The sequence below is a fragment of the Oncorhynchus nerka genome, linkage group LG3 (assembly GCF_034236695.1).
Source record: "Oncorhynchus nerka isolate Pitt River linkage group LG3, Oner_Uvic_2.0, whole genome shotgun sequence".
Lineage (NCBI taxonomy): Eukaryota > Metazoa > Chordata > Actinopteri > Salmoniformes > Salmonidae > Oncorhynchus > Oncorhynchus nerka.
The window spans coordinates 60,826,900-60,854,409 of NC_088398.1; the positions used below are offsets into that span (position 1 = coordinate 60,826,900).

General features: G+C 45.2%; 2 protein-coding genes across 2 annotated transcripts in view; one reads left to right on the top strand and one right to left on the bottom strand.

Annotated features, from left to right (window-relative positions):
• The window catches only part of LOC115115859 (general transcription factor IIF subunit 2), a 45,970-nt gene that overhangs the window by 329 nt on the left and 18,131 nt on the right, over window positions 1-27,510 (top strand). The window contains exons 2-4 of the mRNA XM_029644345.2: window positions 32-105; window positions 370-388; window positions 651-795. Coding sequence (XP_029500205.1) covers window positions 32-105; window positions 370-388; window positions 651-795 — 238 coding nt within the window. The remainder of the gene's footprint in view (window positions 1-31; window positions 106-369; window positions 389-650; window positions 796-27,510) is intronic.
• On the bottom strand, window positions 14,305-15,160 carry LOC115115848 (BTB/POZ domain-containing protein KCTD4-like). The gene has a single exon (XM_029644335.2). The coding sequence runs from the start codon at window positions 15,073-15,075 to the stop codon at window positions 14,305-14,307; it is 771 nt and encodes a 256-aa protein (XP_029500195.1). The 5' UTR covers window positions 15,076-15,160.

Here is a 27,510-nt window from a genome sequence, read left to right on the forward strand (position 1 = left end):
TCTCTTTTTAACTTTTGTTTGACCTAATCAGGTTCCCAAGTACTTGGCCCAGCAGTGGGCCAAAGCATCCGGAAAAGGAGAAATTGGAAAGCTCAAGATTGTAAAGTAAACACTGACCATTAGCTATAACTCCACATCTGTTCATTACTGAAAACATATGACTGATTTTCAGAGGGGTTCAACACTACCAGACATAGAAATGTTGACTTTTGCAGTGGACATCATGCTCAATTTTGTAGTTGGTGATGCTAGTTATAAATGGTCCGAAATTCAGTAACATATTTCTTCAGGAATCAGCTGTCTAATGAGACAATTAGTGTAGCCTATGTTGTAGTTAACTGAAAGTAAATGCATTTCCCCCCCTCATAGGAAACAAGGAAAAGCAGATGTAAGTATGTTACTTGTTGCCACGAGGTGTCACTGTAAACCCATACACTGTTCCTTGTCCTCAGTAATACCTCAAACTTTTGGAAGCGTTCTAGAAAACAGTAGCTGTATTATTAGAACATAATTTTCATTATTGGAAGTCATGTTTATAGATTCATAGACTATGATTAGTTGAATCAGAGGTTTAACTGCTTGGTTTGAACAAAAGCCTGCATCCATGCTGGGATGTTAGCGGATCCAAAGGTCTGTGGTGTTTCCTTTAGGTGTCGTTCACCCTGAATGAGGACCTAACCAGCCTGTCTGCCCTGGGAGAGAAAGCAGTGTCTGTACGAGCTCCCCGGGACCACCCATTCACCATGCATAGTGTGGGGGGGCAGACCCTGGCTGTGTTCACTGAAACCTCTGCAGGTAAGACTACTGCCCTACTCTGCTCTAGTACTGGTAAAACACCATGGAGATATGTTTCATTTTGAGTTGACGGTATATGGTGCCTTTTGAGTTGGTGAATCATAAATATTCAAGAGATGAGACTCCTTGAGATTAATCGGATTAGATTTGGGTCGTCATTCTCAAGCAATGGAGAGATTCATCATCAAGACTTCTCGTTTGGCCTATTTCAGTTGACTTGTCTTAAAAGCTGTAGCTGAAATGTCGACAAACTATTTTATACTCCTGTTTTTGCCTTGCTCTATTGTAGACAGAGTTATTATGATTACTCTAATGCACTGACTTATGTTTTAACCCTTTCAAATGTTATATAAAACAATTCTCATCAAATAGATATACCCAACTTTATTTTAAACAGCCTACTGTAGAGACACAGGAGAGGTGTGCATCTTTGGTTTATAGTTAATCCATGAGGTTCTCTTTGATCATTGAATGAAATAATATAGAACAAAGATAAATTGATTAAGATCACTTTGTTGGTCAGACTGACATTTGACTTCTACTTTTAACCCCTGAAAGACACAGATCCATGTTTTTGTAAAGGTGCAGGGGGCTGCCACACTGGGCCCCCATTGGGCTGTTGTTGTGTGGGGTTTGCTCAAGGGCACAACAACAGGTATATAGGACTTGATATCAGCAACCCTTCCGCCTGCCAACTCACTTCCCAACAGATAGTTCCTGTCAGACCTGGGATTGGAACTGGCAGCCTTTCGGTTGCTGGCTCGCCTCTCTAATTGCTAGGCCACCTGCTGCCCTCATGAGACATAGGCTTGTGGTGCACCAATGCGTTGCGGCTACAACGGCCTTCATCAGGGTGACAAAGAATAGTGGAAAAACAGGTGTGTATATACCAACTCACACCAAACCTTGACTGGTACTATGTAAAAATGTGCATTTCTATGTTTTGTAGAAGAAGAAAAAATTACGTTAAAAAGTTCTACCCAATGACATCATCAAAAGTGAAAATGTTTTTTTTAATATACTGAATCCTACCTTGTGATGTCACAGAGAAACATAGAAACACACCATTTTCACAGTGCGTTCAGAAAGTATTCAGACCCCTTACATTACACTCTTCTAAAATGTATTTAAAAAATAAAATACAAATCCTCAGCAATCTACTCAGAATACCCCATAATGACAAAACGAAAATGGGGTTTTACATTTTTTTTTCAAATAAAAAACTGAAATAACTTATTTACATAAGTATTCAGACCCTTTGCTATGAGATTATAAATTGAGCTCAAGTGCATCCTGTTTCCATTGATCATCCTTGAGATGTTTCTACAACTTGATTGGCATCCACCTGTGGTAAATTCAATTGATTGGACATGATTTGGAAAGGCACACACCTGTCTATATAAGGTTCCACAGTTGACTGTGCATGTCTGAGCAAAACCAAGCCAGGAGGTCAAAGGAATTGTCCGTAGAGCTCTGAGACAGGATTGTGTCGAAGCACAGATCTGGGGAAGAGTACCAAAACATTTCTGCAGCATTGAAGGTCCACAAGAACACAGTGATCTCCATCATTCTAAATGGAAGAAGTTTGGAACCACCAAGACTCTTCCTAGAGCTGGCCAAACTGAGCAATTGGGGGGAGGCCTTGGTCAGGGAGGTGACCAAGAACCCGATGGTCCCTCTGGCAGAGCTCTAGATTTCCTCTGTGGAAATGGGAGAACCTTCCAGAAGGACAACCATCTCTGCAGCGCTCCACCAATCATGTCTTTATGGTAGAGTGGCCAGACACAAGCCACTCCTCAATAAAAAGGAAGATGACAGCCCGCTTTCATTTTGCCAAAAGGCACCCAAAGACTCTCAGACCATGAGAAACAGTATACTCTGGTCTGATGAAACTATTTTGCCTGAATGCCAAGCGTCATGTCTGGAGGAAACCTGGCACCATCCCTATTGTAAAGTAAGGTGGTGGAAGCATCATGCTGTGGGGATGTTTTTCAGGGACTGGGAGATTAGTCAGGATCGAGGCAAAGATAAACGGAGCAAAGTACAGAGAGATGCATGATGAAAACCTGCTCCAGAGTTCACCTCAGACTGGGATGAAGGTTCAACTTCCAACAGGACAACGACCCTAAGCACACAGCCAAAAGAATGCAGGAGTGGCTTCGGGACAAGTCTCTGAATATCCTTGAGTGGCCCAGCCAGAGCCTGGACTTGAACCCGATCAAACATCTCTGGAGAGACCTGAAGATAACTGTGCAGCAACGCTCCCATCCAACCTGCCAGAGCTTGAAAGGATCTGCACAGAATCATTTTGCTTGGGTTTTTTAGGCCTGTGGGTGTGTTTTGAGAAGACTTTCTCTTTCCAGAGATTTTGCTTTGGTGAGAGACTGGTTTAGCATTCTTGGTTTGTATCCCCGTTGCTGAGACCTAGAATACATTTTCACAGCTTTTTCATCAAAATCCTCTTTTCTGTCAAAAATACGGCGTTGCGGAGTGAAAACTGTCCACCCTGAGGATATTGTGGCCCGTAAGTTTCCTGTAAATGGTGATGCGGAGTGAGCCATTCTGAGTTAAGATTTTCAAATCCAGAAAACTCGCCTTCAAATTCTCATTGAGGGAATTGACAGATTTGGAATTCTAACAATTAGCTTTCTAATTCACCCATCGAGGGCATAGTGGAAGAGTAGGCAGGCAGTTATTCAGTCAGCTGACTCTGTGTGAACATTTCCTGCTGATTATTCCTGGCAACACTTGCCTCCTTTGTGAGAGAGCAGAGCAAAAGGTGACCGTCTCTGAGAAACAATTACTTTTCCTGCCTGAACAATACGCTGCTGCCACTTCTGGCTGGATGATGTCCATCTGGACCTGGGCTGGTAGCTTTCACACCAGCCTTGGCACATCCACCCAGCTTCTCAGCCCATCAGACACTGCATATTTGTTCTATTCCAGCAGCAGCCCTTGCTTGATGAATTAAATGAGGTCTTCTATCTAGAGCTGAGCTGGAGAGTAGAGACATGTCCAGTAGGAGAGGGCAGGGAAACTGTCTGGAGAGAGAACTGAGCAGGTCTGAGGGGGTTTGGCACTTTTTGATCTTTGTAGTTAATATAATTGTGTTGACTGCAGAACTTTTGGTGAATGGGGCTAGGTAAGACCTATTCCTAGAATACTGTAGGCTACTGTACACAACAGGCACGGTGATGAATCCGGTCCAAAATGAAAACATGAAACTTTGGGCTTGAAATGGTATCACTTTATCAGGGATTGTTCACCTAAAGAAAAGCTCGACTGTCAGGGAGAATAGAAAAATCACAAAACAATACATTTAGCAGTGTTCATTTTGTTTGAGCAAAAGAACACAGCATTATCCAAGGAAAAATGCATAGAATTGCAGGAAACTAACTTTAAAACTGCCACATTTCCTCAGCTACATGGCAAAATGTATAGAATTGTAGGACATTTGCTTTAAAACTGCTAAATAAAATCTTAGCTCCATGGAGAAAGGTGTATAATTGCAGGAAATTAGCTTAAGATTTTTCTATAGTGCCAAGATGGCTGCCTCTAAAATGTAACCTCTCTGATGGCCCAAACGTGCTCACTGCCTCGGATTCAGACTGCTACATTTCTTACAAGCTGCATCTGATCCTACGAGAGATGGAGGCAGCGAAGACCGACAAACCGACGACGAACATGACAGCGGGGAATTTTGCTCAAAGCAATTAGATGCACTCAGGAGACTGCCTGGATTTGTGTACTGTATATCAGCATCACTCATCCACTCCACAACAGGTGGGCTCTTTCTGCTGTGTGTAATGCAGTATGATTATCTCCAGACAGAGTCAAAGGGGTCTTGGCTGACTGCGTGTCTACAGTAATAGCGGAGTACAGAGTGTTATTAAAAAATGATCTGTCTCTCTCTCTACAGAGAGAATCTCTATGCTCTGCTCACCAGACCTGGCTGCTCTGTTTACCGTAGCTTCTGAAACTACTGGAACATTAGATGGAAGTAGTTTCACCCCTGACCAATTGCAATTAAAAACTTACTGAGAGAACCACAACCTGTAGGAGTGGGAGAGAGACGAAGAGCGAGGAAGAGAGCGGGAGAGAGGAGAGGGGGAGAGAAAGATAAAAAAGAGAGCTGGTTGGGGGGGGTGAGAGAAAGAGAGCAAGAGGGAGGAATGGCTTTCTAACAGTACTTGCAGCTGAGCCTATTCACTGCCAGCTTCTGTAGCCTGTTGCTAAGCAACCTCTTAATCAATACCTGCTGCATGCCAGAGCTGTGCAGAACGCAGAAAAAAATAAAACACTTAGACATAAAATTGCATGAACCAACTACTACTGACATTCCGCGCATGGCTTCTGTAGGAATGACATCATTAATGGACGCAATTAGCGCTGTCTGCGTTGATATACACTGAGTGTACAAAACATTAGGAACAACTTCCTAATATTGAATTGCATCCTCTTTTTCCCTTAGAACAGCCTCAGGCGTCAAAAGCATTCCACAGGGATGCTGGACCATGCTGACTTCAATGCTTCCCATAGTTGTGTCAAGTTGGCTGGATGTCTTTTAGGTGGTGGACCATTCTTGATACAAACGGGAAACTGTTGAGTGTGAAAAACCCAGCAGCGTTGCAGTTCTTGACACACTCAAACCGGTGCGCCTTGCACCTACTACCATACCCCGTTCAAAGGGAGGACTTAAATCTTTTGTCTTACCCATTCACCCTCTGAATAGCACACACGCAATCCATGTCTCAGAAATCCTTCTTCAACCTGTCCGTCCATTCATCTACACTGATTTGAAGTGGATGTAACATTTGACATCAATAAGGGATCATAGCTTTCACGTAGATTCACCTGGTCAGTCTGTCATATAAAGAGCAGGTACAGTACATCCACCTATGGTATACCAAATCAAATTGTATTTGTCACATGCACCAAATACAACAGGTGTAGACCTTACAGTGAAATGCTTACTTAGGAGCCCCTAACTAACAACGCAGTTTAAAAAAAATACGAATAAGAAATAAAAGTAACAAGTAATTAGAGCAGCAGTAAAATAACAATAACGAGACTATATACAGGGGGGTACCGGTATAGAGTCAATGTGCGGGGGCACCAGTTAGTCAAAGTAATGGAGGTAATTTGTACATGTAGGTAGAGATAAGTGACTATGCATAGATGATCAAATCAAATTTATTTATATAGCCCTTCGTACATCAGCTGATATCTCAAAGTGCTGTACAGAAACCCAGCCTAAAACCCCAAACAGCAAGCAATGCAGGTGTAGAAGCACGGTGGCTAGGAAAAACTCCCTAGAAAGGCCAAAACCTAGGAAGAAACCTAGAGAGGAACCAGGCTATGTGGGGTGGCCAGTCCTCTTCTGGCTGTGCCGGGTTGAGATTATAACAGAACATGGCCAAGATGTTCAAATGTTCATAAATGACCAGCATGGTCGAATAATAATAAGGCAGAACAGTTGAAACTGGAGCAGCAGCACGGCCAGGTGGACTGGGGACAGCAAGGAGTCATCATGTCAGGTAGTCCTGGGGCATGGTCCTAGGGCTCAGGTCCTCCAAGAGAGAAGGAGAGAATTAGAGAACGCACACTTAGATTCACACAGGACACCGAATAGGACAGGAGAAGTACTCCAGATATAACAAACTGACCCTAGCCCCCCGACACAAACTACTGCAGCATAAATACTGGAGGCTGAGACAGGAGGGGTCAGGAGACACTGTGGCCCCATCCGAGGACACCCCCGGACAGGGCCAAACAGGAAGGATATAACCCCACCCACTTTGCCAAAGCACAGCCCCTACACCACTAGAGGGATATCTTCATGATAACAGAGTAGCAGCGGCGTAAAGGGGGGGTAGGGCAATGCAAATAGTCTGGGTAGCCATTTGATTAGATCTTTAGAAGCCTCTTGGACCTAGACTTGGCGCTCCGGTATCGCTTTCCGTGCGGTAGCAGAGAGAACAGTCTATGACTAGGGTGGCTGGAGTCTTTGGCAATTTTTAGGGCCTTCCTCTGACACCACATGGTATAGATGTCCTGGATGGCAGGAAGCTTGGCCCCAGTCTTGCGGTCGGAGGCCGCTCAGTTCCATACCAGGCAGTGATGCAACCAGTCAGGATGCTCTCAATGGTGCAGCTGTAGAACCTTTTGAGGATCTGAGGACCCATGCCAAGTCTCCTGAAGGGGAATAGGCTTTGTCATGCCCTCTTCACGACTGTCTTGGTGTGCTTGGACCATAGTAATTTGTTGGGAATGTGGACACCAAGGAACTTGAAGCTGTCAACCTGCTCCACTACAGCGTCGTCGATGAGAATGAGGGCATGCTCGGCCCTCTTTTTCCTGTAGTCCACAATCATCTCTTTTTTTCTTGATCACGTTGAGGGAGAGGTTGTCCTGGCACGACACGGCCAGGTCTCTGACCTTCTTCCTATAGGCTGTCTTGTCGGTGATCAGGCCTACCACTGTTGTGTCATCGACAGACATAATGATGGTGTTGTAGTTGTGCCTGGCCATGCAGTCATGAGTGAACAGGGAGTACAGGCAGGGACTGAGCACGCACCCCGAGGGGCCCCTGTGTTGAGGATCAACGTGGCGGATGTGTTGTTTCCTTCCCTTACCACCTGGGGGCGGCCCGTCAGTAATCCAGGATCCTGTTGCGGAGGGCGGTCTTTACTCCCAGGGTCCTTAGCTTATTGATGAGCTTTGAGGGCACTATGATGTCGAATGCTGAGCTGTAGTCAATGAATAGCATTCTCACATAGGTGTTCATTTTGTCCAGGTGGGAAAGGGCGGTCCTGAGTGCAATAGAGATTGCATCATCTGTGGATCTGTTAGGGCGGTATGCAAATTGGAGTGGGTCTAGGGTTTCTGGGATAATGGTGTTGATGTGAGCCATGACCAGCCTTTCAAAGCACTTCATGGCTACAAATGTGAGTGCTACGGGTTGATAGTCATTTTGGCAGGTTACCTTAATGTTCTTGGGCACAAAGACTATGGTGGTCTGCTTAAAACATGTTGGTATTAGACTTGGGCAGGGAGAGGTTGAAAATGTCAGTGAAGACACTTGCCAGTTGGTCAGTGCATGTTCACAGTATACGTCCTGTAATCCGTCTGGCCCTGCGGCCTTGTGAATGTTGACCTGTTTAAAGGTCTTACTCACATCGGCTGCGGCGAGCGTGATCACACAGTCTTCCTGGAACAACTGGTGCTCTCATGCATGTTTGTGTTATTTGCCTCGAAGTGAGCATAGAAGTAGTTTGGCTTGTTTGAAAGGCTCGTGTCACTGGGCAGCTCTCGGCTGTGCTTCCCTTTTGTAGTCTGTAATGGTTTGCAAGCCCTGCCACATCCGACGAGCGTCGGAGCCGGTGTAGTACGATTAGATCTTAGTCCTGTATTGACGCTTTGCCTGTTTGACAGTCCAGTAGCTTAGCATCTGCTTCATCTGACCACTTTTTTATTGATCTAGTCACTGGTGCCCCCTGCTTTATTTTTTGCGTGTAACCAGGAACCAGGAGGATAGAATTATGGTTAGATTTGCCAAATGGAGGGCGAGGGAGAGCTTTGTATACTCTGTGTGTGGAGTTATAGGTGGTCCAGAGTTTTTCTTCCTCTTTTTCCACATTCTGTTACATTACAGCCTGATTCTAAAGTTGATTAAATTGTAAAAAAAAAACATCCTCATCAATCTACACTCACTACCCCATAATGACAAAGTGAAAACAGATTTTAGAAAATGTATTACAAATAAAAAATACCTTATTTATATAAGTATTCAGACCCTTTGCTATGAGACTTGAAATTGAGCTCAGGTGCATCCTATTTTCATTGATCGTTCTTGATGTTTCTGCAACTTGATTGGAGTTCACTTGTGGTTATTTCAATTTATTGGACAGGATTTGGAAAGGCACATACCTGTCAATATAAGGTCCCACATTTTACTACATGTCAGAGCAAAAAACTCAGCCATGAGGTTGAAGGATTTGTCCGTAGAGCTCCGAGACAGGATTGTGTCGAGGCACAGATTTGGGGAAAGGTACCAAAAAATGTCTGCAGCATGGAAGGTCCCCTAGAACGCAATGGCCTCCCATCATTCTTAAATGGAAGAAGTTTGGAACCACCAAGACTCTTCCTAGAGCTAGCCGCCCGGCCAAACTGTGCAATCGGGGGAGAAGGGCCTAGGTCAGGGAGGTGACCAAGAACTCAATGGTCACTCTGATAGAGCTTCAGAGTTCCTCTGTGGAGGTGGGAGAACCTTCCATAAGGACAAGCATCTCTGCAGCACATGACCGCCTGCTTTGAGTTTGTCAATGGGCACCTAAAGGACACAGACCATGAAAAACAAGATTCTCCGGTCTGATGAAACCAAGATTAAACTCTTTGGCCTGAATGCCAAGTGTCACGTCTGGAGGAAACCTGGCACCATCCCTACGGTGAAGCATGATGGTGGCATCATCATGCTGTGGGGATGTTTTTCAGCGGCAGGGACTGGGAGATTAGTCAGGATTGAGGGAAAAGATGAACGGAGCACAGTACAGAGAGGTCCTTGATGAAAACCTGCTCCAGAGCGCTCAGGACCTCAGACTGGGGCGAAGCTTCACCTTCCAACAGGACAACGACCCAAAGCACACAGCCAAGACAATGCAGGAGTGGCTTCGGGACAAGTCTCTGAATATCCTTGAGTGGCCCAGCTAGAGCCCTGACTTGAACCCGATCTAACATCTCTGGAGAGACCTGAAAATAGCTGTGCAACGACGCTCCCAATTCAACCTGACAGAGCTTGAGAGGATCTACAGAGAAGACTGGGAGAAACTCCACAAATACAGGTGTGCCAAGCTTGTAGTGTTATACCCAAGCAGACTCTAAGATGTTATCGCTGCCAAAGGTGCAACAAAGTACTGAGTAATGGGTCTGAATACATTTTGTAACATTTCTAAAACCTGATTTTGCTTTGTTATTATGAGGTACTGTGTGTAGATTGAGGGGGGAAAAAACTGGTGAATCAATCAACATTTACAAAAATGTGCCTGAGTACTTTCCGAATGCACCGTACATAGCGTATATTCCTACACTGTAAGGGAATTTGTCCAATTAGCTTACTTCTTCAAATTGGGGGACTAGATACATAGTGCTTTATTTCTAAATGGTAAAACAGATATGTATAAACATACCCTCAAATAAAAACGGAAATTCTGTACTGTCACCTATTATGAACAGTTACTTCTAAAATATGAAATGCTTTGTTGAGACACATTTTAAAATGTAGCTTTATTGTCCAAATACATGTGGAGGGGAGTGTATGTACTACATAGATAATGTACAAGTGTGTGTGTATATATTGGGCCTGTGTAGAACATAAAAATATTGTTTAGAATGTACAGATTCTTTCGAATATCGAGGTTTATAGGTTATTTAGTGCTTACTGAAGGCTGGTGATTTATTTGAGAGAGACCGCAGCATGTGGCTCAGCTCCTTAACAAAGTGATTGATTCGGCTGTGTGTGTTTGTCTCTTTCTCTGCCTTTCTTTCTCTTTTCATCTGCCTTTCTTTCTCTGCCATTCATATGGCTCCTCTCTCCCCTTGCCTTTTTCTCTCTCCCTTTCTCTCCTCTCTCTCCCTTTCTCTCCTCTCTCTCTCTCTTTCTCTATGCCTCCCTCTCTCGGGCTCTTCCCCCTCACCCCCCTCTCTGCCTCTTCCTCCTCTACCCTCTTTCTGCCTCTCTCCTCTTCCCCCTCTCCCTTCTCTCTGCCCCCTCTTTCTCCCTGCCTCTTCCTCCTCTCATCTTTTTCTCTGCCTCTTCTCCCTCTAGCCTTCTTTCCCCTCTAGCCCTCTTTCCCCTCTAGCCCTCTTTCCCCTCTAGCCCTCTTTCCCCTCTAGCCCTCTTTCCCCTCTAGCCCTCTTTTCCCCTCTAGCCCTCTTTCCCCTCTAGCCCTCTTTTCCCCTCTTTCTAGCCCTCTTTCCCCCTCTAGCCCTCTTTCCCCCTCTAGCCCTCTTTCCCCCTCTAGCCCTCTAGCCCTCTTTCCCCTCTAGCCCTCTTTCCCCTCTAGCCCTCTTTCCCCCTTCTAGCCCTCTTTTCCCCTCTAGCCCTCTTTTCCCCTCTAGCCCTCTTTTCCCCTCTAGCCCTCTTTCCCCCTCTAGCCCTCTTTCCCCCTCTAGCCCTCTTTCCCCCTCTAGCCCTCTTTCCCCCTCTAGCCCTCTTTCCCCCTCTAGCCCTCTTTCCCCTCTAGCCCTCTTTCCCCTCTAGCCCTCTTTCCCCCTCTAGCCCTCTTTCCCCCTCTAGCCCTCTTTTCCCCTCTAGCCCTCTTTCCCCCTCTAGCCCTCTTTCCCCCTCTAGCCCTCTTTCCCCCTCTAGCCCTCTTTCCCCCTCTAGCCCTCTTTCCCCCTCTAGCCCTCTTTTCCCCTTTTCCCCTCTAGCCCTCTTTTCTAGCCCCTTTCCCCCTCTAGCCCTCTTTCCCCCTCTAGCCCTCTTTCCCCCTCTAGCCCTCTTTTCCCCTCTAGCCCTCTTTCCCCTCTAGCCTTGGCCTCTTGTCAGTCTAGGTTGGCTGTAGTTGATCCATCCATTAGAATCATTCCAGGGGTAAAAGGATAGTTAGGAATGTTAGTTGTTTCCCTTAGTTACGCATAGACATGGAGACACTTAATGCCATAAGGAACAAGCTCGGTGTGTGTGTGTGTATATTAGAGAGAAGAAAGTCAGTGTGGAGACAAACAGTGAATATTAATCTGAATATTAATCAGTTAATTGGTTGCCTCTGTTTTTTAATAAGCTGTGTGCTCTGTATTTCTGTATTTTCCTCTCTGTTGTTCTCTTGTTCTGTATTAATCCCCACCCCTCTCTCCCTGATCCCACTGCTTCTTCCTCTACCCCTCTTCCTCCATCTCTTTCTCACTCTCTCTGCCACCTGTGGCTGAGATGTTCACCAATCTGAGCTAACAGCTAATAGGCACAGTGGTACCTCATCAAATATGGATGGGCCTTATCTGCAATTAAAAAGCTCTTAGGTTTGATGTCCCCCTCAGCATACTGCTGGCTCTGGGAGCCTCGTGTTTTCTCCAATGCCAGAAGAGAGTGTGCGTGCGTGCGTGGAGCTTGAGTCTGAAGGGATGTGTTCAGTAGTATGAAACAGAGACAGTGTTCACTGTGTGTGTCATGAGTAGGGGGCTGTAGGTCTGAAGAAGGAGTGCGCTACAACAGATGGCTTCCAGGGGGTTTGAGATGCAGGCTAAGTAGAGGTGGGTGTATTATGTGGTCAACACTACAGCTACTATACTTAAAGCATAGACTGAGTTTGGTTATTTTAGTTCCTAATATTCTGTTCTCACACCATCTGTTGCCTTGTGTCAGAAGGGTTCTGTCAGAGATGAATTACAAGGAGGTAAAATAATTAGCACTGGGAGGCAGGGGACTCTGTCCAAACTAAAGGAAACATGTCTGCTTAGTCAGAGGTGCACCGTATCATACTCTACCACCAGTACTCGGTACAAACATTTCATGGAATACTGACCCACTGCTCAACAACAACCCCTTTAGCAGAGTTTTGGGAAATAACTACACAATTAGTGATTCAATATGTTTAGTCTTGTCGTGGAATGTAGTATTGGCCTAAATGCAAAGTGAAATAATTGATAGTACTACACATTTAAAAGTTTGAGATATGGATGTAAAAAGAGGTACACCTTGAGGGAAGAGAGCAGTGTTTATTGAACTGCCTTCCGGACCCACTTCTTAAAATATCAATAGTCTCCATGGTCTGGGGAGCATAAATCCTAGAGGCCCTGGGATGAAGACACCTGCACAACTGTCAATCACTAACCTCACTCACCAGTGATCACTTCCTATATGAAATGTTGGCTTATAACATTGGGCTCCCGAGTGGCGCAGCGGTCTAAAGCACTGCATCTCAGGCGTCATTACAGTCCCTGGTTCGAGTCCAGGCTGTATCATGTCCGGCCGTGATTGGGAGTCCCATAGGGCGGTGCACAATTGGCCCAGCGTCATCCAGGTTTGGCCGGGTTTGGCCGTCATTGTAAATAAGAATTTGTTCTTAACTGACTTGCCCAGTTAAATAAAGGTTAAATAAAAATAATATAAAAAACTGATAAATGTAGTGAAATGGGAAAAGAGATTTAATATAGGAATTCAGATTTGATTATGATCCTTTCAGGTAGGTTATTACATTACAGATGTAGGATCTTAATTTGAGCCAGTTTGCTACAGCAGGAAAATAATCCTTCAGAAACAGGAAATGTGAATTATTATATGGATTATAAATCATTTACATTTTTGTACGAGTTGATATATTTTTGTTAAGGATAAATCAAGTCTGAAATTTCAAAGTGGAAATTATAAACTTCAGAAGCTTTTTTTTTAAGCCTCAAATACACTGCATGTTTTACTTTTCCTGAATGAAAGAAGGTTCGGCAACGGTGATTAAAGATCCTAAATCTGTACGTCAAAACACTGCATGTTTGGTGTGAGGTGACTGCTCTGGGATGTTGGGCACGGATGCATGTTTCAGTACACTAAGCTGACTTTCTAAGTTGCTAACTCTGTTACAGTTCTACGTCTGATACATTAGTTCCCAGTCTATTCTATTAAAGCGCTATGGTCAGCTCTGTCTGCCTTAATCAACTGTCATAATGTTGATGCAATTAAATGTGATATACAAGTCCCCTTGTACTGTATATAATAGAGTAGACACAAATGCCAGCATGACTTGTGGAAAATATTAGATAATAAAATCATGCCGATATTCATGACTTTTATTTTGTGTGAAACAAAACATTCACATTTCCAAAATAACACACATTGTCACATACTCACTCACAGCACTTACAATCACAATGTTGGTGTCTGATTTGAAAATCTTCACTGCACATGCATCATGCTAGATTTGAACCTTTGGGTCTAAACTCTCTGTGCTTCTCTGCTGCAGGGCATTCACACTGACCTCCCTTCCATCTAGTCAGGCAAGTTGCTGCAATTAAACAATAGTTTTTTTGTCCAATGATCAGCAACAGTCAGTCAGAGGTATAGTGTTCAACTGTACCTCAGAATCCAGAGAAAGGCTTGGTCACACAACCACTCAAAACACAGCAACCGAAAACACACACTGTAATACCTCACGGTGCACTAAGGCTGGTTTGAAGGGGAAGCAGCCTGGATGGAGAAAGCAGCTTATGTATGTTTAATTCAGTAGGGGACTGGTCCTCTGAGAGGTTGTGTCCTGTCCTGCAGCAGTGAGGGTGGATGCTCTCTCTCTCTTGACTCTTCGGTTGGACTCCAGTCAGTTTCAATCTAGGGGCTTGAGGTCAATCTGGAATAGACACCTTTCTCCTTCCCTCATCCCTTCGTCTCCCTCTTGTTTCCCTCACTACCTACTGTACCTGCCCCCCTCTCTCCCAGTCGTCCCCTTTCTATCCACCTCCCTGTTCATTCCCTTCCTGATCCTGCTCCCCCAGCTTTCCCTCTTCCCTGCCTCTCCCCACCCTCTCTTACTTGACAAAGTGCAGAGCCTCTGCGGCCACCACAGATCCCTTGCTGCTGTCCAGAGAGCTGATTAGAGAGAAGCCAGCCTTCAGGGCCAGCATCACCGTCTCTAGCTTCAGACACTCCAGGGTACACAGGAAGGTACTGTCCTGTTTCAACACCAGCCTGGAGCCAGGGTCCGACTTGATGAAGTGGCGGAACTGGATCACGTTGGACGACACCTCAAACTCCTCCGGGAAGCCGTCCAGCCGGCTCTTTGAGATCTGAACCAGGCGCCCTTTGATCTTGTCGATGAAGGAGGGGTCGCTGCAGTACACCTTGAAGCCCTGCGACCTCTCGTCAGTCACCTCCAGGAAGGCGGGCTCCCGTTGCGCCGCCCGCATCCCCTCCCACTCTGAAATGGCCTCCACCAATCCGCTGAGGCGGTAGAACTCTGCTTCTCCTCTCAGAAGGCCCACCTCTCGGAAGTCGTCGGGCAGCTGCAGGTCTCCGGTCCGCAGGAAGTTGAGGATATGTCTGAACACGGGGCCGTCGCGGTCGATGAAGGGGTTGCCCATGGAGTCCGTGTGCTGGATGGGCTTCCTGCCGCTGGCCAGCTCCTCCAACACTGACCCCTGGTGGCGGCTGAGGGTGGTGCGGTGTGCAGCATAGAGAAAGCCCCCCACATTGAGAGTGATGGTGCCTGAGGAGGGCTTCTTGATGCTCTTGCTGGGCTGCAGCAGGTCTGGGTTGATCTGTCTCAGTTCACTGTCCATCCTTCTGAGGTTCCATTCCATGCCGCTCCCGCTCAACAACCGCACAGTCTTTTTGTCTGTGTGTGTGTCCTCAGGATAAGTGTGTAGCGTGCAGTAACAAAGTGTGTGTGTGTGTGTTAGCGTATGAGAGCGTCACAGAGAGGTAATGGCATAGAGAGGAGTGCAGAGCGCACTGGTAACAGAATGAGTCTGCCTCTATTTGTCTCTCTCTCCTCCCTCTTACATCCCTCCCTCACTCTCTCGCTCTCTCTCTCTGTGTTGGAGGAAGAGAGGGGGCCAGTGCCATCCTCCATCATAGGGTGGGAGGAGAGAGTGTGTGTGCTTTAGAGAGAGAGAAAACAACAGAATAGAAAGAGTGGCAGGTGCACTCCTTGCCCCTCTCTCATCCTCTCTAAATCTCCCTGTCTTTTCTCTTTCCCCTCTCTCCTTCCTCTCTTTTTCTATTTCTCTCCATCTTCCCTTATCCCACCTCTCATCCAGCCCCCCTCTCTCTTTCTTCCAACTCTCTCTACTCCTCTCTCTCCCTGTCTTCATAATTAGCCCTCTCCTCTCGCTGATGAAAAGGTTCCTCAGCTGTGCTTCTGCACGTGAGAGCAAAGGAGGCCCTGAACACACACGCTTTATATACGCTTTATATATGCACACCAACCTCCTACCAACACACACACACACACATGACGTTGTCCTGGCTGGGAACTTGGATAACAAACCTCTCTCCCCAACCCCTAGACTGAGAGAGGGGAGGTGGCAGTATCTCTGTTATAGAGACTTACTGCAGTCAGATATATGTTAGACTACGTTTACAGCTTTGTGCAGGGTGGCATTACTGGCAGCATGGTGGGCACATTCGCTGGCAGTGTGATGGAGAGATGGGGAGGGGCAGATGGCCAGATTTCTCTCTCCAAGATTGCGTACAGTTGGTTAAGATCTCCCTGTGTGTTTTTGTGGGAACAGCCCAATTACTGGTGAATGCAGGCAGGGTCTTTGATTTGTCCACATCTTCCTTGTATCCAGTTGACTGAAAGGTAATTGGGTCTGAACAGAGTGTCATGTCTCTGTTACTATGCCAACCATCTCTGTTACTGCTCTATAAGGAAGACCGATGCTTGTTTGTTATTATGGTCATAGACTTGTGTTAGCCTCCAGAGCATGGAGCAAGGGGTTTAATCAGTAATGTACGCTATATATATCAAAAGTATGTGGATTCGCCTATTTCAGCCACAATAATTGGCAGGGTTGCACATTTTGGGGAATATTCAGAGGTGGAAATATTCAGAGGTGGGAATTAACGAGAATATATAGGAATTAACGGAAATAATGCAAAATAATATTAATACCATTTAAATAATGTTTTTTGCATTGGATATATTTCCCATATCATATGGAGACAAACATAAACCTTTTACCTCATCATAAGTAGACATAATTGCCAATTATTAAATCCTTCAAATATAAACAATTTAGTTACGAAATGAACTTTAATTAAATGAGTTTTTTATTTATTTATTTTTTATTTCACCTTTATTTAACCAGGTAGGCTAGTTGAGAACAAGTTCTCATTTGCAACTGCGACCTGGCCAAGATAAAGCATAGCAGTGTGAATAGACAACACAGAGTTACACATGGAGTAAACAATTAACAAGTCAATAACACAGTAGGGAAAAAAAAGAAAAAGGGGAGTCTATATACATTGTGTGCAAAAGGCATGAGGAGGTAGGCGAATAATTACAATTTTGCAGATTAACACTGGAGTGATAAATGATCAGATGGTCATGTACAGGTAGATATTGGTGTGCAAAAGAGCAGAAAAGTAGATAAATAAAAACAGTATGGGGATGAGGTAGGTAAAAATACATTTAAGTCATTTAGCAGACGCTCTTATCCAGAGCGACTTACAAATTGGTGCGTTCACCTTAAGACATCCAGTGGAACAGCCACTTTACAATGGTGCATCTAAATCTTTTAAGGGGGGTGAGAAGGATTACTTTATCCTATCCTAGGTATTCCTGAAAGAGGTGGGGTTTCAGGTGTCTCCGGAAGGTGGTGATTGACTCCGCTGTCCTGGCGTCGTGAGGGAGTTTGTTCCACCATTGGGGGGCCAGAGCAGCGAACAGTTTTGACTGGGCTGCGCGGGAACTGTACTTCCTCAGTGGTAGGGAGGCGAGCAGGCCAGAGGTGGATGAACGCAGTGCCCTTGTTTGGGTGTAGGGCCTGATCAGAGCCTGGAGGTACTGAGGTGCCGTTCCCCTCACAGCTCCGTAGGCAAGCACCATGGTCTTGTAGCGGATGCGAGCTTCAACTGGAAGCCAGTGGAGAGAGCGGAGGAGCGGGGTGACGTGAGAGAACTTGGGAAGGTTGAACACCAGACTTTATTTATTATTATTATTATTATTATTATTATTTATTTATTTACCGATAGACTATGTACAGCTGCAGCGATCGGTTAGCTGCTCAGATAGCAGATGTTTGAAGTTGGTGAGGGAGATAAAAGTCTCCAACTTCAGCGATTTTTGCAATTCGTTCCAGTCACAGGCAGCAGAGAACTGGAACGAAAGGCTGCCAAATGAGGTGTTGGCTTTAGGGATGATCAGTGAGATACACCTGCTGGAGCGCGTGCTACGGATGGGTGTTGCCATCGTGACCAGTGAACTGAGATAAGGCGGAGCTTTACCTAGCATGGACTTGTAGATGACCTGGAGCCAGTGGGTCTGGCGACGAATATGTACCGAGGGCCAGCCGACTAGAGCATACAAGTCGCAGTGGTGGATGGTATAAGGTGCTTTAATGACAAAACGGATGGCACTGTGATAAACTGCATCCAGTTTGCTGAGTAGAGTGTTGGAAGCAATTTTGTAGATGACATCGCCGAAGTCAAGGATCGGTCGGATAGTCAGTTTTACTAGGGTAAGTTTGGCGGCGTGAGTGAAGGAGGCTTTGTTGCGGAATAGAAAGCCGACTCTTGATTTGATTTTCGATTGGAGATGTTTGATATGAGTCTGGAAGGAGAGTTTACAGTCTAGCCAGACACCTAGGTACTTATAGATGTCCACATATTCAAGGTCTGAACCATCCAGGGTGGTGATGCTGGTCAGGCGTGCGGGTGCAGGCAGCGAACGGTTGAAAAGCATGCATTTGGCTTTACTAGCGTTTAAGAGCAGTTGGAGGCCACAGAAGGAGTGTTGTATGGCATTGAAGCTCGTTTGGAGGTTAGATAGCACAGTGTCCAAGGACGGGCCGGAAGTATATAGAATGGTGTCGTCTGCGTAGAGGTGGATCAGGGAATCGCCCACAGCAAGAGCAACATCATTGATATATACAAAGAAAAGAGTCGGCCCGAGGATTGAACACTGTGGCACCCCCATAGAGACTGCCAGAGGACCGGACAACATGCCCTCCGATTTGACACACTGAACTCTGTCTGCAAAGTAATTGGTGAACCAGGCAAGGCAGTCATCCGAAAAACCGAGGCTACTGAGTCTGCCGATAAGAATATGGTGATTGACAGAGTCGAAAGCCTTGGCAAGGTCGATGAAGACTGCTGAACAGTACTGTCTTTTATCGATGGCGGTTATGATATCGTTTAGTACCTTGAGCGTGGCTGAGGTGCACCCGTGACCGGCTCGGAAACCAGATTGCACAGCGGAGAAGGTACGGTGGGATTCGAGATGGTCAGTGACCTGTTTGTTGACTTGGCGTTCAAAGACCTTAGATAGGCAGGGCAGGATGGATATAGGTCTGTAACAGTTTGGGTCCAGGGTGTCTCCCCCTTTGAAGAGGGGGATGACTGCGGCAGCTTTCCAATCCTTGGGGATCTCAGACGATATGAAAGAGGTTGAACAGGCTGGTAATAGAGTTGACTCTTCACATGGGATGATTTCACTGAACAACAAAAGAAATGAAATATTGAATGATCCCCAATGATCCATCGCATTTCCCAAAAACTTTTTCAACATCTGTAAAATGATAGTCTAGAAACTAAAGCTTTGGTTGTTTTCCTCTCAGGCTTTCATGTCTTCTCCCTGGACCTCCTCAATGTCCACCTCTTGAACATCAGACTCTGAGGCCTCATCTTCACTGTCACTTAACAACCTTGTTGAGGATGGCTCGTTGTCAGACTCAAAAAGCCTAGAATTTGCCCGGATGGCCACCATTTTTTCAACCCTTGTATTGGTCAGCCTGTTGTGTGCTTTGGTGTGTGTGTTCCCAAACAAGGACCAGTTACGCTCTGAGGCGGCTGATGTTGGTGGGATTTGGAGGATGATGGAGGCAACAGGGGAAAGAGCCTCAGATCCACAAAGTCCCTTCTACCAGGTGGCTGATAAGATATGTTGGGAAGACTGCCATATTGCATTTCCATCACAAAGCCCTTGCTTGGAAGTGTATATCGCCAGACTGCTAAGAACCTTGTCCTCATCCAGGCCAAGGTGGCGAGACATGGTAGTGATGACACCATAGGCCTTGTTGAGCTCTGCACCAGACAGGATGCTCTTGCCAGCATACTTGGGGTTCAACATTTACGCTGGAGCGTGTATGGGCTTCAGGCAGAAGTCTTCACGCTTTTTGATGTACAGTGGGGCAAAAAAGTATTTAGTCAGCCACCAATTGTGCAAGTTCTCCCACTTAAAAAGATGAGCGGCCTGTAATTTTCATCATAGGTACACTTCAGCTATGACAGACAAAATGAGAAAAAAAATCCCGAAAATCACATTGTAGGATTTTTAATGAATTTATTTGCAAATTATGGTGGAAAATAACTATTTGGACACCTACAAACAAGCAACATTTCTGGCTCTCACAGACCTGTAACTTCTTTAAGAGGCTCCTCTGTCCTCCACTCGTTACCTGTATTAATGACACCTTTTTGAACTTGTTATCAGTATAAAAGACACCTGTCCACAACCTCAAACAGTCACACTCCAAACTCCAAAATGGCCATGACCAAAGAACTGTCAAAGGACACCAGAAACAAAATTGTAGACCTGCACCAGACTGGGAAGACTGAACCTGCAATAGGTAAGCAGCTTGGTTTGAAGAAATCAACTGTGGGAGCAATTATTAGGAAATGGAAGACATACAAGACCACTGATAATCTCCCTCGATCTGGGGCTCCACGCAAGATCTCACCCCGTGGGGTCAAAATGATCACAAGAACGGTGAGCAAAAATCCCAGAACCACACGGAGGGATCTAGTGAATGACCTGCAGAGAGCTGGGACCAAAGTAACAAAGCCTACCATCAGTAACACACTACGCCGCCAGGGACTCAAATCCTGCAGTGTCAGATGTGTCCCCCTGCTTAAGCCAGTACATGTCCAGGCCCGTCTGAAGTTTGCTGGAGAGCATTTGCATGATCCAGAAGAAGATTGGGAGAATGTCATATGGTCAGATAACTTTTTGGTAAAAACTCAACTCGTCGTGTTTGGAGGACAAAGAATGCTGAGTTGCATCCAAAGAACACAATTCCTACTGTGAAGCATGGGGGTGGAAACAACATGCTTTGGGGCTGTTTTTCTGCAAAGGGACCAGGAAGACTGATCCGTGTAAAGGAAAGAATGAATAGGGCCATTTTCCTGAGATTTTGAGTGAAAACCTCCTTCCATCAGCAAGGGCATTGAAGATGAAACGTGGCTGGGTCTTTCAGCATGACAATGATCCCAAACACACCGCCCGGGCAACGAAGGAGTGGCTTCGTAAGAAGCATTTCAAGGTCCTGGAGTGGCCTAGCCAGTCTCCAGATCTCAACCCCATAGAAAATCTTTGGAGGGAGTTGAAAGTCTGTGTTGCCCAGCAACAGCCCCAAAACATCACTGCTCTAGAGGAGATCTGCATGGAGGAATGGGCCAAAATACCAGCAACAGTGTGTGAAAACCTTGTGAAGACTTACAGAAAACGTTTGACCTCTGTCATTGCCAACAAAGGGTATATAACAAAGTATTGAGAAACTTTTGTTATTGACCAAATACTTATTTACCACCATTTTCAAATAAATTCATAAAAAATCCTACAATGGGATTTTCTGGATTTTTTTTCTCATTTTGTCTGTCATAGTTGAAGTGTACGTACCTATGATGAAAATTACAGGCCTCTCTCATCTTTTTAAGTGGGAGAACATGCACAATTGGTGGCTGACTAAATACTTTTTTGCCCCACTGTATTTCATAACTGCAGTTTCCTCTGCTTGGAGCAACAGTGAATTGGGCAGGGAGGTACAGATTTCTTCTCTTACATATGCAAGCAGAATCGGAACATCAGACAGGATGGCATTGTCTCCCATAATCCGTGCAATGGCTACTGCTATAGGTTTCAGGCTGCTTACCACTTTCTCCCAAAATGCATCATCCAGGAGGATCATCTTGATGGGGCTGTCCATATCGGCAGACTGTGATATGGCCATTTCTTGAGAGACTCCTTCCCGTCCAGGAGGCTGTCAAACATGATGACAACACCTCCCCAATGGGTGTTGCTGGGCAGCTTCAATGTGGTGCTCTTATTCTTCTCACTTTGCTTGGTGAGGTAGATTGCTGCTATAACTTGATGACCCTTCACATACCTAACCATTTCTTGGCTCTCGTAGTGTATCCATTGTTTTCAGCTCCATGATGTCCTTGAGGAGCAGAATCAGTGTATGAGCAGCACAGCCATCGGGTGTGATGTGAGGGTAGGACTCCTTCACTTTAGACCAAGCAGCCTTCATGTTCGCAGCATTGTCTGTCACCAGTGCAAATACCTTCTGTGGTCCAAGGTCATTGATGACTGCCTTCAGTTCATCTGCAATGTAGAGACCGGTGTGTCTGTGCTCTTGTAGAATACTGGTTGAGGGCTGGAGATGATGTAGTTAATTATTATCTGCCCACAAACATTCAACCACCCATCAGAGATGATTGCAACACAGTCTGCTTTCTCTAGGATTTGCTTGACCTTCACTTGAACTCTGTTGAACTCTGCATCCAGCAAATGAGTAGATAAAGCATGTCTGGTTGGAGGGGTGTATGCTGGGCGAAGAACATTCAGAAATCTCTTCCAATACACATGGCCTGTGAGCATCAGAGGTGAACCAGTTGCATACACAGCTCGAGCAAGACATTCATCAGCATTTCTCTGACTACGTTCCTCTATTGAGTAAAAAATACTTCTGATTCCAGGAGGACCATGAGCTGTTGCTATCGATAAGGTGTCTGATTCATCATTTTCACCTCGAATAAAAGTAGAGGGACTTTTGTCAGATGTTGCTTGTGAGCTCTGAGGGAACTTTATGCATTTGGCCAGATGATACTGCATTCTTCACATATGATTTGGCACAGTATTTGCAGATGTACACAGCTTTTCCTTCTGCATTAGCTACGGTGAAATGTTTCCACATATCAGATAGTGTCCGTTGCATTTTCCTATAAAGATTAGAATATTTTTTGTAAAAAATAAATAAAAATACAATTCCATGTACATATAAATAGATAATCAGTTAGATTAAACAACTCCTTTGTAAGTTAAATGTTTTAAAATAATACATGTATGGAAACAGGTGAATTAACACTCCTCAGTTAGCAGGCTCAAGCAAGCAAGCTAAAACCCACATGGTAGCAAAAACTAACTAGCAGAAATGGTTAACAAGTTAGAAATTATTTAAACAAACTTTGCTGTAGGCTACTATTTACTAGTTAACAAAAAAATCATGTATGTCCTATAAAATATATTCACCCCACCCAGTATTTTAATCAAACACACAGACAGTGTGGTAGTGTGGGCTCAATAGCATCTCATTAGTGTGCAAGAGCTTGAGAATCAACTGTACATGTGATGGAAGAATGCACTGTGCATGCAGAGAGTTGCAATTTCATTGAATTGGGGATTGTTTCACCAAAATATGCCACAAGACCTAGAATTGCCTGATGTGTATCCCATAAAAAAGGTTCACTGTTATAAGCTAACTTTTTGGAAGAATTTAAACAAAATTCCCCAATTTCCCGTGCTTAACTTCCCATGGAAAATTGCCGGAAATATTCAGGAAATTTACCGGAAAGTTTCCGACCCTTTGCAACCCTACCCATTGGTGACAGGTGTATAAAATTGAGCACACTGCCATGCAATCTCCACAGACAAACATTGGCAGTAGAATGGCCTTATTGAAGAGCTCAGTGACATTTAACGTTGCACCGTCATAGGATGCAACCTTTCTAACAAGTCAGTTTCTCAAATTTCTGCTCTGCTAGAGCTGCCCCGGTCAACTGTAAGTGCTGTTATTGTGGAGTGGAAATGTCTCGGAGCGACAACACACAAGCCTAAGATCACCATGCGCAATGCCAAGCATCGGCTGGAGTGGTGTAAAGCTAGCCGCCATTCGGCTCTGGCGCAGTTGATAGAGTTCTCTGGAGCGATGAATCACGCTTCACCATCTGGCAGTCCTGCGAACTAATATGGGTTTGGCGGAAGCCAGGAGAACACTACCTGCCCCAATGCATAGTGCCAACTTTAAAGTTTGGTGGAGGAGAAATATAGGTCTGGGGTTGTTTTTCATGGTTAGGGCTAGGCCCCTTAGCTCCAGTGAAGGGAAATCTTAACGCTACAGCATGCAATAACATTCTAGACGTTTCTGTGTTTCCAACTCTGTGGCAACAGTTTGGGGAAGGCCCTTCCTGTTTCAGCATGACAATGCCCTGTGCACAAAGCAAGGTCTATACAGAAATGGTTTGTCAAGATCTGTGTGGAAGAGCTTGACTGGCCTGCACAGAGCTCTGACCTCAACCCAATCGAACACCTTTTGGGATGAATTTGAATGCCGACTGTGAGCCAGGCCTAATCGCCCAACGTCAGTGCCTGACCTCACTAATGCTCTTGTGGCTGAATGGAAGCAAGTCCCCGCAGCAATGTTCCAACATCTAGTGGAAAGCCTTCCCAGAAGAATGGAGGCTGTTATAGCAGCAAAGGGGGACCAATGCCATATTAATTCCCATGATTTTGGATGTTCAACGAGCAGGTGTCCACATACTGTATTACACACTACATGACCAAAAGTAAGTACAATGTTTCTTTCTACATGGGCTGACTGACTGTGGCAAACTGCCTGGACAATGTATACTCATGTCACTCATGGTATCTAAGAGTGTAGGGGGGGGGTGTTTATTGACAGTTTGGTCCCTGAGGAAAGGGAGAGAGAGAAACAGAGGGAGTGTGTGTGTCCTGCAGGTGATGGGCTGTCAGTCAGACAGTGATGTTACTGGGACCCCCTCTTCTCTCTTCCTTCATCTATCACACACACACACTCTACCTTGGGGGCAGAAGTCTAATTGAAGTAAATAGTGACATCGATGTCAGGTTGTGTGTGTGTATCTAACAAGGGGGATGTATTTTCTCTCAGTGTGAAGTCTGTTTTTGGGGGCTGTCTATAGTTATACATAAAGCTCTGGTGTGTGAATGCTGGTGTTCAAATTTAAATTAAACCAAACAATCACCCCAGAATCCAGGTGTAGAGCATTCCCCACACACTCTCGACAGAGAGACAACCTATCCAATAGAATACCACTCTGCTGTCTCCAGAAGTGGAGGCACAACTTCCATTCACTCAACCCCTTAAATAGATGTACCTGTGGACAATCAGTGTGGCAGTCTGACAAACCTTTCCATTCAGTTAATTGTGTGTGTGTGTATGTTACGAATCCCTTTTGGCCCGACAGTCTAGGGGGGATGGTAATGAGACCCGTAACATAACTCATGCAAATTATTATTGTGACAAAGTAAAAGTGTGCACGAAATAACCACGACAACAGAAATCTACCGTCAAACTCTAGGTTTATTTATAAACACACGGTAATGGGGGGAGCAGGAAAAGGGGCTGAGCTGGACCCAAGGAAAGAAACAATAAGTATTCAAAAACACCCCTAAGCTAGACTAGCCTACTTTAACAACAGCTAACTAACTAACCAAAAATACAGTTGGTGGTCCGCCCAGTTCTAACTAGTGTATTTAACACAGTCCACCTACGGGTAGTGTATGCCCATGGGCGACTTGTCTTGGTTTCCCCCTTTTCCCACCAGCAACAAACCAACACCATAACTAAAAACAATACTCACAGGTGATGACAAAGTGCTATGAGGTGCTTAAACAAAAGAGAGGTTAAGACACAAAGCGAGAGTGAAACACAGAGACCTACAGACATGGCATTTACAGAGAGATTGAGCTAGAGATTGCTCTAGAACAAACAAATGATGGGGTTTTTAAACCATGGGGAAGGAACTGTGATAGGATAGGAAGTAGGAGGAGGTGTGTCTTCTGATTGATGATTGATTGTTGACTGATTGGGGAGTGATGGTTTTCACCTGTGAGGGGAGAAGGAGAGAAAAGAAACACACACACAGGATACACACACACACAGGATAACTGTATCCGTAACAGTGTATAAATAACGGTGACACCGATAACGGTGACATTTTCGACTTAAACTCGTTGAAGAAAGATTTAGCTCAGAGTATCAGAATCAACCAATAGGAAGCATTATGCAAAAAAACATTTTAATTTTAATTGGGAGGTTCCGAGTTGTCTATGAGCGTATGATCCCAGAGTGATGGCTCACCACGGTGACGTCTGTGACACATCGGCGATCAACGAGGCGGCTCGACCGTATCGTGGTGCTTTTTAATCATGATGTGATTAATGGAATCATCCCCGCATTAGCATTGCAAACGAGGCAGTGGAACAGCGGAGAGGGGATGGTGGGTGGGTGGGTGGGTGGGTGGATGACCTGCGCTCCTTCACAGCCCTATCACACCATCATTACCTGAGATAATTGTTCAACATCATGTTGGAATCTATTTGATTTCTTTTTCTTTTTAATGAGCGCAGTAATGAGCGCAGTAATGGGGATTTCCATCAGTAAAATCACTGTCTCTATTCATTAAAGATGTTGAGTTATTCATAATGCTGCTGGCCAAGTCAGAGCTGTAACGTTATATCACAAACTGCAGTGAAGCTGGCATAGCAACAGTAGCCTTGAGGAACATAGATGGTGTGTGTGTGGCAGAGGTGGTTAGGTAACCTTGCCTGAGACCTGTAGACTTGCATAAGGCTCCCTAAGCTAATGACTGGCCTTTAGCTCAGCAGGCTAACACGGTTTAGGGCTGTACAGACAACCCAGGTTCAAACCCAATTAGTCACATGTGTTCTCTATGTCAAAACACTTTGATGTTGGTTATATTTGGGCAAATATCTCCACTAACGGTGCTGAAAATATCCTCCGGTGGGTTTTATACAGGTAATGAAGTAAATGAATAACCCCTCACAACAGATTGTTGATAAAGATGTATTCTCTCTCCCTTCTGAATGCCCTACCAGGCTGTGGAGAGATTAGTGGTTCTATAGTATTACGTATCCTCATCATATTTAAGTGTCCCCCCCCCCCACATGGGAAGTCATTTATAGATCTGGTGGTCACAGGGAGATGGCTTTGGGCATGCAGTCAGCTTACATCTCCTCCACTATTGAGACATGTTTGGCTGCTTTTCCAAGGCTGTGTTGTGTGGTATAGTAAAAGTGTGGTGTGGATTATCAATAGCACAAAAACCGCAATGGGGCCATCATTAATGAGCAGGTTCATAAGGTGTTTGTTTTTGACGTAAGGTTAAGATTAGAGACTACCGTGGTGGTCTGAAAGATTCCTGTACGCGGCTGATAGTAGTAATCGATCTAGTCAACAGGTTTCCTCTCAGGTTCTCACTCTCCTTTCTTTCTTTCTCTCTCCTCTGTCTCTCTTTTTTTCTTTTTACAGGCTTTGTCGCTGTTCTGTCCCCTCAAGGATGATTACTGCAATTTACGAACACATTCCTCCTCCCCTAGCCACTTTTCTATCTGAGGGTTTTTGGTAGTCTAGCGTCTATCTGAAATTCACCAGAGGCTTGAGAAATCTGAAGGCTCCTGGAATATTCAGATACAGAGGGAAGTGTCTAGGGAATATCAGTGGGAGGGGGGGGTGAGAGTGTGTGCTTTTTAGATGGAGGGTCCTTAGAGAAGATAAGAGGTTAGAGATGGTGGGAGAAGATGAGTGGGCGGTAGCTTGACCTTCTCACCCTTCTTTCTCCTCTTCTCTCTCCTCCCGTTCTCTCTCCTCCTGTTCCTCTCCCTCTTAGCACGACAGCCTTGAGCAACAAATGCTGTGGCCATTCCACCTCTCACTGTGCCCTCCTCCTCCTCTCATTCTGTTCTCTTTTCTTTCTGCTTCCTTCCCATCTCTGTCTCCTTCTCTGCATGTGCAGCTTTGCTCTCCTACATACCAGTGTCCCTTGGGACCTACAAGTTTTTATCCTAATTCATTCCACACTAAACAGACATAAACCCTCAAAACTCCCAGTCTTATACAACCCTACAGGAGAAGAGGCATGAGCAGACTGGACACTAAACAGACATAAACCCTCAAAACTCCCAGTCTTATACAACCCTACAGGAGAAGAGGCATGAGCAGACTGGTGAGAGA